The 11,843-nt window shown below is 47.9% G+C and overlaps 1 protein-coding gene across 1 annotated transcript; it reads right to left on the bottom strand.

Moving 5' to 3' along the window:
- LOC118081110 (zinc finger protein 397-like) lies at nt 1-9,391 on the bottom strand. The gene is made up of 5 exons (XM_060270642.1): nt 9,216-9,391; nt 5,891-6,609; nt 5,536-5,662; nt 3,184-3,747; nt 1-2,321 (listed from the first exon to the last, which is right to left on the bottom strand). Exons 2-5 carry the CDS (start codon nt 6,596-6,598, stop codon nt 1,684-1,686), a joined length of 2,037 nt encoding a protein of 678 aa, XP_060126625.1. The 5' UTR covers nt 6,599-6,609; nt 9,216-9,391; the 3' UTR covers nt 1-1,683.
- Nucleotides 9,392-11,843: the final 2,452 nt, after the last annotated feature.

Raw genomic sequence — 11,843 nt, 5'->3', positions numbered from 1 at the left:
TTTTTTTAACAGTAAAAACTTTTAATTAGTTCTATTTGACAAGAACATAACAGCCACCAACAATTACGTGGATTTGTTTGCTAAAAAGGACAGATGTAAACAAAGCTCAGAGCGAAACAGGTAACTTCACAAATGAACCTTATATTTTCCTGCTTGAGTAGACCAGCTGCCATGTTTGGGTTGGTTTGGTTTGGTTTTTTGAAAGGAAAAAAAGGCTCAACCATCATTTTGACAGGCAGCAAACTTTCACCCTTAAGAACTATGGAATCGCTTTATCTGTCACACAAGAAACAAGGCCTAATTCCTCCCACACCCCAGCAACACAAACCTTAATCCTCTCTAGCTATTTGCTGATGGACCTAGAAATATTCCCAGTTCCTCTAATTGCTGTCAAAACTATCCCAAGCAGATATTTCCCCTAATATTTCCACACCTCAGACGATTTGATCCAAATCAACATTCATAAACATGGAAACCAATGTTGATGCTCGCCTAAATTTCCCAGATTGGCGACTTGCAATCTCAGCTCCTGGCAGTCTGTTTCTTAACTATAAGGCATTGGCTGGTTCCTGTCACCTGGAGGTTTACAATGAGAGAGTGAAGAGGGCTGTGGAACCAGATGCTGAGACTTCCACTGGAGTTCAACAACACTTGGGCCCCAGCTATATGCTATTTGGAGACAAATACTTCCTTTTCAATCAGATTCAGAACTATTTCCTGTCTTTTTACCTATGAAGTACATTTCTCTTGCATACTTCCCTCATCAAGGCCACTGCAAGATATATTGCTTTCACGCACGCAGCAACCCTGCGAGGTAGGTTTCGCATAAAGATGGTGACTGGCTTTAAATCAGTCAGAGAGCTTCACAACTGAGGAGGGATTTGAATTGTCCCCGGCATTTGTGGACCTAGACGCAGGGAAACCTGTGGCGCTTCAGAGATCATTGGACTCCAGCTCCCATGAGTCCCAGCCAGGATGGCCGACAGCCAAGGAAGACGTGAGTTGCAATCTAACAACATCTGGAGGGGCCACAGGTTGCCAGCCTTTCACCAGGTAAATATTCTGTAACCGTTTTGTCGTGCTGGCTCACTTTTACTTTTCATGTTTGACCATACAAAGGAACAAACTGCGCCTCAAAAAGGAAAGATCACCCAATCCCTGCCTCACCAAGCAGGTCGGTGGCTTGAAGGTCCGTCACAGAAGAAAAAAGGATTATAAGCAAGCAATATAGGTTAATACACTGCAACCATTTGCCTCTACCTTTGGCACCAGCTTCCATTTAAACACTTAGTTGTGGGGAACCTTTCGTTGTTTGTTAAGTGAAAGGCCAGTGACCCATTGGAAAAATCGATTTTGTGGGGAGTGGGGTCCAAACAGAAGCAGTGGGGACTGATGCCTATTGCTTGGCAGAGTGTTAAGCAGAGCCAACCAATTCCAGAACCATCTTCTATAATCTGCAAGATAAAAAATGTAAAACTTGTATAACTTCACAGCTGAAGAAGATTTTACTGTTTGAGGGCTCGTGTGTTTCTAATATTTTGTTGGAAGCCACCCAGAGTAGTAGGGCAATGCAGTTTAGATGGGCGGCATACAAACGATAAAATGATGGTGCTGAACTTAAGAAAAAATAAAGAAGAGAATATATATATATAACAATGTTAAACATTCAACTCAGCAGGCTTTTCAGTGTGACACTTGCGGCTGTGTTTCTTTTTCAAGCCTCCTTTTGTCTGGCGGCATCAACAACGTGGCTGCTAGCAGCTGGCTTTCCAAGTTCGCCTCTGGTAATCGGGGCCCCCGGGGCCCCTTTGCAAGAGACCCCTCCATTCCCCGAGCCGAGTTCTTGCTGTGAGCTGGCCCCTTCCTGCGAGAGAAGCTCACGCTCTCAAAGAGCTTCAGCTTCTCCGGGGCCAAGAGAGCGGCGGTGGCCACAATGCACTCCTTCACCAGCTCGCCTCTGGAGAGCGGGCGCAGCTTTTTGGAGACCAGCTCGCTCACCACGAAGCTGGCTTGCTCCACGCTGTCCATTTCCTTCCTTGGTTCCGGGGCGATGCCTTGCTGGGCGTGCAGGTCCGTTTTCAGCGCCTTGACCTTCTCCTCGCGCAGCTGCCCTTGGAACTCCTCGTACTGGATGTGCTTCGTCCTGTAGTGCCTCTGCAGGTTGGCCTTCTTCAGGATGGAAAGGGCCTCACCACAAATGAGGCACACGGGCATGCCTTTCAGCTCCACAAAGAAATAGTCATGCGTCCATTTCTTATTGAAAATGCGGCACTCCAAATCTATCTTCCTCTTCTTGTGCGATGGCATTGCAACCAAATGATCTAACAACAAAGAAACAGGTGGAGCGGTTAACTGGATTTTTTCCAGGGTGAGGTGAGGGGAGTGATAATATAATTATGATCAAGGGAAATCAAGAGAAAATACCGGAAACCGAGGCTCCACAACCGCCATCTTGTGCTTCAGCCACCTTCAGCCTTATTAGTGGGAGAGGAAGCCCTGCTGATGGCATCTTTCCATAGCAGTATTAAAAACTCACGATATATAAGTTAATCCCCAAGTTGCACCTGAGACCTAGGCTATGGTCACCACAATGGAATGCCGAGGTGCCATTTTTTACTTTTGGCAATGAAATTATCCTTATTACTCATTTCATTTCTATACCGCTTTATATTTTATAAGGTAAAGGTAAAGGGACCCCTGACCATTAGGTCCAGTCGTGACCGACTCTGGGGTTGCACGCTCATCTCGCATTATTGGCCGAGGGAGCCGGCGTATAGCTTCCAGGTCATGTGGCCAGCATGACAATGCCGCTTCTGGCAAACCAGAGCAGCACATGGAAACGCCGTTTACCTTCCCGCTATAGCGGTTCCTATTTATCTACTTGCATTTTGACGTGCTTTCGAACTGCTAGGTTGCCAGGAGCTGGGACCAAGCAACGGGAGCTCACCCCGTCACAGGGATTCGAACCGCCGACCTTCTGATCAGCAAGCCCTAGGCTCAGTGGTTTAGCGCACAGCGTTATATTTTATACAACACATCAAACAAAACAATACAGAATAAAACAAATTCAAGCTTCAAGGAAAATATTTCAGATCGTTCTTCTCCCCCCATGGCGGTTCTCCCGTGTGTCAGGAGAGGCTGAAGCTCTTAGTGCAGTCGGGGCAATGGGAAAGTTTCTCTCACCTGTGTGGATTCTCTTGTGCCTCACCAGCTGGGAGCTGATTCCAAAGCTCTTCCCGCACTCGGAGCACCTGTATGGCTTCTCCCCCGAGTGGATCCTTTTGTGTGAAGTGAGTGACGATTTCCAGCCAAAGCTCTTCCCACACTCAGAGCACCGGTACGGTTTCTCTCCTGGGAAAGCCCCCTTGCGCGCAGTGAGGGAGGGGCCGCTCCTCAAGGCTTTCCCACACAGACTGCAGTGGTTGGGGTCCTCTCCCATTTGCATCCTCTGACTCTTGGGGAAATTGAAGCTATGGCACAGATTTTCACAGTCAACGCACATATTTCTTCTTTCGCCCTCAACGGGTCCCTGTTTCACAGGGCTGTCACATACGATTGTGTCCACTTCCTCACAAGGCACAGACTGCTGGAATGTTTCTAGTCCCTGTTGAGTCAAAAGCCAGCCTCGATTGTCATGATGAAGCAAGTCGTCCTCTCTGGCTTTCCCCAAAGGTATTGAGTTGAATTCTCCTTGCTTCGATCTTTGCAACGGAAGGTTTCCCTCCTTTGCCTTTGTTTCTGCATTGCCTGTGGGGTAAAGAACGATCTGAGGAATCTGTGGGGAGAATGCTGAATTTTTACCCTGCCCTCTGATACCCTGAGACGTGTGCTTTCAGAGCCGACCCTATTCCTGTGATGGTAATCTTTAACTTTTATTAATTTTGAAGTTTAAATAGTGGTAACTAGCCCTGGGACCTGCTGGTGAAGGACAGGTAATAAATGGAAGAATACAGGTGAAACTCGGAAAATCAGAATATCGTCGAAAAATGCATTTATTTCAGTAATGCAACTTATTATTTATCATTTTTATTTTTATTTTTACAAATGCTTTCTTTTGGAAATTCCACAGCAATAAAACAAATAGTTACAATAATACAAAAACAAACAAAAACAAACATCACTATTACATTTCATTAATTACATTCCATTTATAATTCACCCACCTAACGACAAATAATTACAATTGCCGTATATTCCAGCGTATAAGACGACTAGGCGTATAAGACGACCCCCAACTTTTCCAGTTAAAATATAGAGTTTGGGATATACTCGCCATATAAAAAATACAACCTGGTATATAAGACAACCCCTGACTTTTGAGAAGATTTTCCTGGGTTAAAAAGTAGTCTTATACGCAGGAATACACAGTACAACAAATAAAGGCTTGACATATCTTGCTTTACATGTCATGCATCTATCTCGTATATTGGTTTCACCTTTTAAGTTGCGTTACTGAAATAAATGCACTTTTCGACCATATTCTAATTTTCCGAGTTTCACCTGTAATGATCATTTCCAGTTCTACAATATCTTTTCTGAAACAGGACAATCAGAGCTATACACAGTATTCAAAGTATGGTTGCACTATAGGTTTCTAATAAGTCTGGCAATTTTGCATTTGCTCACTTCCCAATGATTGCCCAACATGGGATTTGCCTTTTTTCAAAAAAGCTGCTGCAAACTGGATGGACATCTTCATCGATCTATCCACAAAATGACCCCAAGATCCTTCTCCTGTTCAGTATCTACAATCTCAGGCCATTCAGCACATACGTGAAGCTAGGATTTCTTGCCCCGACATGCATCACTTTCACACTTACTCACACCAAACAGCACTTGCCATTTCATTGGTCGTTCGCCCAGTTTGGAGAGATCCTTTTGGGGCTCATCACAACTTTTCCATATTTACCACCCTCCATAATTTGGTGCCACTGGCAAGCCTGGCCAAACATCAGGGTTCCTCGCAAACTTCAGATTGTTTATAATCTAGTTTAAAAGCACAGGGTCAAAGACAGATCTTTGGGAGAACACACGTCTTACTCCGTGGCAGAGCTGGGGAACCTGTGGGCCTCAAGACATGGCCAGACTACAACTCCCAACATGCCTGATCACTGGCTCCGCTAACTGGGGCAGTCTCCAGGTGCATGCGTGAAACCTGTCGGAGGATGGTAAATAAACTGGTGGAGGGATTGTGGTCTCCTGTTATTGCAACTGCTCCATAAAGCAGAGGCCTGGGAATAGCTGTCTAGCCACTAGGCTGGTGTGTGTGTGTTTTTTTGGAGCCATGGAAACTACTGTATCAGCTTGGACAATAAAGAACTAACTCTCTGCTGGGGGCATTCCTTGGCAGCACCCTTGGCACCCAGCAACATGCGGAGGGCCGCAGGTTTCCCGCTAATCCTGGCCTGCACTCCATGGGAGCTGTAGTCCCACGTGTGGAGGGCACCAGGACAGCAAAGGCAGTTTCAGTGCCAGCGCAGGAATCATCCCCACAGAGGTCTTCCAACAATGAGATTTGGACATGGGAATCCTCACCCAGCAACCTAGCAAGCTCCTCATTCTCCCGGGCCACCTCCGCAGGGAAAAGCAGCTCCACAGCATCTGAGGGATCCTCCTCCGATTTGGGGGACTTAACAGTCACTATATGAAAAGGCTCCGGGAGCTGAAACAGGAAGAGAGATGCAGTCAGTGAGATGAAGTTGCTTATGCAAGTTAAATGGCACCATCCACACAGAAGACGGAGGTGTCAGCAGGCTCAGGGGGATGTTAGCCTTACTCAGAGTAGACCCATTGATGTCAGTGGACATGACCAACTTAGGTTCATGACCTGGAGTACAACTTAGCAGCATACACCCCCCATAGTTTATGAAATTACAAAAATATCTCAGACCTTTTCCCCCACTTGCTCCGCCTCTTGCAGCCTCAGCAAGAACTCGTCCGCCAGGGCCAAAGCCTGGGCACAAGTCTCCGGGTTGCGTTCCCGGACCCAGCACTGCATCTCCAGGGGCAGGATGGTCAGGAACTGCTCCAGGGTCACCAGCTCCAGGATCTGCTCCTTGCTGTGCCTCTCGGGTGTCAGCCACTGACAGCAGAGCTCCCAGAGCTGCCTCAAGACCTCCCGGGGCCTTTCGGCCTCCCGGTAGCCAAAATGCCGGAAGCGTAGGCAGCGCATCTCCAAGCTGAGAGCTTGCTTCTCCGGAACCTCTTCCTTCACTTTCACGGAAAGGTCCAGAGTTTGATGGGCCTCCTGGGCTTCTCCTGGGAGGCCTGGCAGGAATCGGGCCACACACTCCCTTGTAGGCCACTGGCTACCCACGACTACGGCCTTCCCCGAGGCCTGGGAGTCCTTCAAATCCTCCTCTGGCGTGAACTTGGATATCTGCGGAGTTCTCCAGCCTGACTGAGGGCTCTTCATCGTCTTCAGGAGCTGCTGCCATTGGGCATCCCAGCACTGCTCCTCCGGCTCTGACTTAATTTGCCGCAGGGTCGCCCCTGCCTGAAACTCTCTCAAGGCCCCAATGGGGGCAACCTGGGGGTCTTCCCCTCCTGCCTCCAATCTCTTCTTTTGGAAGGATCCTGTCGAGTTCTGGTCTTCCATTGTTATTCTGGCTGCAGAACGGAGAATGGAAAGCAAACGATCATCAATACTTGTGAACAGAGGAAACTCCTCTGTTTGGTTACATCAGAGATGGGGGGAGCTTGCAGCCCTTCTGTTGTATGTATGTATGTATGTATGTATGTATGTATGTATGTATGATGATGATGATTATTATTATTACCAGCCTTTACCCAAAGGCCTCATGGTGGTTTACAACCATTCAAAACGCAACATTAAAAATGGTTTTAAAACTTGCAGTTAAAAAAATACAACCATACAAAAAATAAAACCTCTGTCCAAGTTCCACACCCTCAGCCAGGGTGACCAATGATATACAGTGGTACCTCAGGTTAAGAACTCAATTCGTTCTGGAGGTCCGTTCTTAACCTGAAACTGTTCTTAACCTGAGATATCACTTTAGCTAATGGGGCCTCCTGCCGCCGCCGCCGCCGCCGCACAATTTCTGTTCTCACCCTGAAGTAAAGTTCTTAACCCAAGGTACTATTTCTGGGTTAGCAGAGTCTGTAACCTGAAGCATCTGTAACCTGAAGTGTCTGTAACCCAAGGTACCACTGTACATTCTACAGACATATAGTATGTATATTTTTGTAAATGGCTTAGAGGTGTTTTTTTTCAGTCAAAAGGCATGTCAATTTTGTTAAGTAAATAGAAATAATCCAACAATGTCTGGAGGGACACTGGTTTCCCCACCCGTGGCCTCAAGGGAAGAGGTGTGAACTGTGCACAAGCATTGCACACCTACGGGGAAAGGCCACAGCTCAGTAGTTCAGGAAAACGCTTTGCATGCAGTTGGATTAGATGCCCCAAGAGGCAGGGAAGCAGCCCCCACCCTCTCCCATTACTGCAGTCATTGGCACATGCTCCTTCCAAACCAGGAAATTAGCGCAGGGGTGGGGATTCTGAAGGCTGCATTCCCTTCTGGGCCACATGTCAGAGGCGGGTGGGACCAGAGACAAACATGAGCGAAGCAATGAGCAAAATTTTTACCTTTGTACAGCAAGATAAATTTACACACACACACCCTTCTCTATCCTCCCTACAGGCAAGCAAGAAGCATTATCAGAGTTCAATGACACATTCCAGAAAGCAAAAACATGGAGGGAGCAGAGCGGGAGAGGAGTAAACAAGGCAAGTGGGAAATTTGCTGAACTGATAAGAGTGAAGCTGACTCCAAGAACAGACAGAAATAATTCTGATCAGGAGTGGAGGAGCTGTGAGCTTCCAGAAGTTGTTGGGACTCCAATGCCCATGAGCACCCGCTGGTCTGGGCAGCGTTCACAGAGGATGGGACGCCTGGAAGCTCTCCACCCCTGGGGTAGACCACATGGACCAAAGGTCTGATTAAATAGAAAGTGATCATGTTGGAAATCGGACATTGGCCCACAAGGTCCCTTCCCATAAATTGGAGCATGGGATATATTTGTTTTCATATACATATGTTTTCAAAAGTTTACATGCCTGAGTGGACTTGCCTAAACAAAGTAGGTATTTAGAAGGCACTTAAAACAGTTCAGTGAAGGAACCTGCCTGATATTAATAGGCAGGGAGTTCCGGAGATTAACTTCTCGTGCATGAAAGGATAAATTCCTCGCCACTGCATAGTTAAACTATGGAACTCACTCCCACAAGAGGCAGTAATGCCCACCAACTTGGACGGCTTTAAAAGAGGAGTGGACAGATTCAAGGAGGAAAAGGCTCTCAAAGGCTACTAGCCAGGATGGCTATTGCTCTGCCTCCACACTTGGGAGGCAGAGATGCTTTTGAAATCCAGTTGCTGGAACCCACAGGAGGGGAGAGGGCTCTCCTGCTCAGGTCCTGGTTGTGGGTTTTCCATTTGGGCGCCTACTTCGCCACAATGAGAACAAGATGCTGGACTAGATGGGCTATTGGCCTGATCCAGCACGGCTCTGAGATAGCCCATTCTTGGCTTTGATGTCAAAGAGCCATGGGCAACCCTCTTCTCCTGTTGCAGTGGGTTTCTCAGCCACCTGGTCCCGGATGCGAGTTGCGGGTATACTTATTTGGATTGTTTGTTTCCCTGACCAATCTGGAAAAATTCCTTTCTTTTCTTTTTTTACAAGCTTTAAAGTTTTGCCTGATGTACTTTTTTGTAACTGTTGTAGAGGTTGGACGGCCACTTGTCAGGGTTATTTAGGTTTGAATTCTGCGTTGCAAGGGGTTGGACCAGATGACCTTGGAGTCCCTTCCAACTCTACAGTTTTATGAATCTAATGTGCAGAACGAAAATTATGTGGCACACACTTGCAGGAGATTGGGATTCTTATTCTACAGTTATCTCACATTTCACTCACATTTCATCCAGGAAGTTCAAATTAGCATACGACCAATCACTTCCACATCCATATTTTTTAATAAAGAAGCTAACAAGGAAGGTTAGGTTGAGATAGAGTGAGTGTCCCAAGTTCACCAAGGCAGCGTCGTGGCTGGGTGACGCATTTGAACCCAGGTCCCCCGCCTGCCCCAGTTCTAGCTCAGTCCCTTAGCTACTGAACCCCACTTGGCTCCGCATTAAGCAACCGTCTTTTCCTTCCCCATTCACAACTTTTCTCCCCAAAACAATTCCCTCTTCGCTCACCTTTTTCTTTATTACTATTATTCCACTTGCAGGATCCCTTGCAGCCCCAAGATGTTGCAATCCAAAATGGCCAAAAATTTGAGAAGGCAAAAAAGGAGAAAAAAGTAAAAGGAACGGAGAGAGAAGAGCTTCTCCCACCTGGCCAAGGAGAAACAGGAAAAAGAATTGAGCACACCTTGGGGGCGGGGGGGGGGAGAGAAACAGGAGCCGTCTAGGAAACGCATCTCTATCAGTTTAACCCCTAAGAGTCCGGGTGGCTGCTGGTCCTGGCATAAAAGCAGGAAAGGGGCAGCCCGGCCCCTGTATACATAAAATTTATGCAAAGGCAATGAAACGGGGGTGGGATTTTCTTAGATCAGGGAAACATCTGGCCTTTGAGAGAGTGTTGGATTACAGCTCCCATCCTGACCCTAAGACAGATGCATAGGAAGCTTGCATGAGTGTTAATGTGCTTTTTTTCTATTGTGGCTTTAACTTTTCTGTATGTTTTACATTACGGTTGTAAAAAAAAAAGTGATATTTTTATTTTTCATGTATTGGGTGCTCCCCCCTACAATATATACATTCTATGAAATAAATAATACATAAAAGAAAGTGAACAAAGAAAAACTTGGTCCTGGATAGCTCAGTTGGTTAGAGTTTGGTGCCGATAATACCAAGGTTGCAGGTTTGATCCTCATATGGGACAGCTGTATAATCCTGCATTGCAGCGGACTGGACTAAATCAGTGTTTCCCAACCTTGTGCCTCCAAGCTGTTTTCGGACTACAATTCCCATCATTCCTGACCACTGGTCTTGCTAGCTAGGGATGATGGGAATTGTAGTCTCAAAACATCTGGAGGCACAAGGTTGGGAAACACTGGACTAAATGATCCCCAGGCTCCCTTCCAACTCTAGAAGTCTATGATTCTCTCTTTACAGATTCAGGACAGATTACAGAAAGGACGGCTACTAGTCATGATGGCTGTGATCTGCCTCCATGGTCAGAGGTAGCAATGCTTCTGAATGCCAGTTGCTGGAAGCCACAGCAAGGGAGAGGGCTTTTGGGCTCGGGTCCCACCTGTAGGTTTCCCACAGGCACCTGGTTGGCCTCTGTGAGAGCAGGATGCCATTGCACTGATCCAGAAGTGTCTTCCTATGTCCTTATGGAATCACAGGAGTTGGAGTCCAACAGCATTGCAGGTTTTCCACCAGCATGTTTTAAACCAGGGGTAGGCAACCTAAGGCCCACAAGCGGCTCACGGGGGCCGTTTAACTGGCCCACGAGCCACCCCTGAATTGAGCCACCCACTCAGCGAGTCCACGTATGGGGATGGTGCAGGGGCTTGCTTCCGCAGCGCCGGAAATCGCGTCTGTGCAGACACAGACACCGGAATTTGCATCTGCGCAGACGCAGACACCAGAAATCGCGGGCGCAATCCGGCCCATGGAGGGATCTCCGCTGGGGTAAACTGGGCCAGGTGAGGTAAACCTTGCCGATCCCTGTTTTAAACCGAAACCTTTCCAATATTTCCTTTTCTTGTTTTAAAGCTCACTTTGATCACATCTGAAATACAAGAGACTGAGATCCGGAACAGATATCTTGTAGAGAAATTGTTCTTCAAACGCAAACACGGGGATATCCTAGGTAGGAGATAGCCCATGTTGTGTCCTGTAGGTGTCATTGGACGCCAACTCCCATCACTCCCAGCCAGTAGAGCCCAATGGTTAGGGGTGGGAGCTGTAGTACAGCGACATCTGGGCATGGGTGTCTACAGGGTGGCGATATTTTTATTTATTTATTGTGCCTATATCACACCACACCCAGAGGCTCAAGGAGGTGGTGTGCAGAGTTCTCTGCCTCCTCTAATCCCCACAATGACCCTGTGACGTAGACATGGTGGCGGCTACCACCTCCTCCTTCACCACCACCTGAGGCAGCTGACGGTGGCCCAGGAAAGCCCTGGCATGCTGAAGGTAGCAAGGGATGAAAAAAAGAGGCTGGAGAGGAACAAGGGGTGATGGAGGAAGAGGGCAACAAGCATAGGGGGGAGGGAGCAGCACACTCTTGGGGGGCTGGACTGCCACCTTTCCCAGCTGCCCCCCAGCCTGTCACCTGAGGTGATAGCCTCACCCAGCCACAAAGGCAGTCTGGCCATGGAGGTGGGCTAAGCCAGAGGTTTTCAACCTTTTTGGGTCCATGGCTCCCTTGACCAACTACATATTTCTGCGGCACCCCTGTGGGGCTCAGGAGCCCATTTGTGTCACCCTGTGTTGCCTGTAGAGCTGGCAGCCCCTCACCCCTTTTCAAATCCTCCCTTGTGGAATGTTGCCTCAGCCTCCTCTCTTCTCCCCTCTCTTTGGGAGTCCTCTGGGCAGCTGTAGCTGCCACTTTTTGTCTTTGAGCTGCCCCCCTGCCCCTAAAGAGAGGTGCCTTCTCACAGTGCCCTACAGGGGCCTGGGAAGCACCCCCTGGCCAGCCCCAGAGGCACCATTCGCCTGGGGAGCTTGTAGCCAGGGCTGCTGCAACAAACAGCTGTGCAAGCCTTTGGGAGGCAGAGACTCCAGAGGGCATCAGAGGAGGGAGGGAGGGAAGGAAGGAAAGAGGGACAGAAGCCAGTGTTGCCCACAGCACCCCTGAGCATCATT

The sequence above is a fragment of the Zootoca vivipara genome, chromosome 2 (genome assembly GCF_963506605.1).
Source record: "Zootoca vivipara chromosome 2, rZooViv1.1, whole genome shotgun sequence".
NCBI classification, from domain to species: Eukaryota; Metazoa; Chordata; class Lepidosauria; order Squamata; family Lacertidae; genus Zootoca; species Zootoca vivipara.
This window is presented reverse-complemented; position numbering and strand designations above follow the sequence as displayed.

Bases quoted from the DNA above. Each gene is read 5' to 3' on its own strand.
- LOC118081110 (XM_060270642.1), bottom strand. From the start codon at position 6,598: ATGGAAGACCAGAACTCGACAGGATCCTTCCAAAAGAAGAGATTGGAG. The intron at 5,663-5,890 runs GTCTGAGATATT...TTCCTGTTTCAG, and splicing joins CGGAGCAAGTGGGGGAAAAG to CTCCCGGAGCCTTTTCATAT. The intron at 2,322-3,183 runs GTGAGAGAAACT...CTTTGTTGTTAG, and splicing joins GCACAAGAGAATCCACACAG to ATCATTTGGTTGCAATGCCA.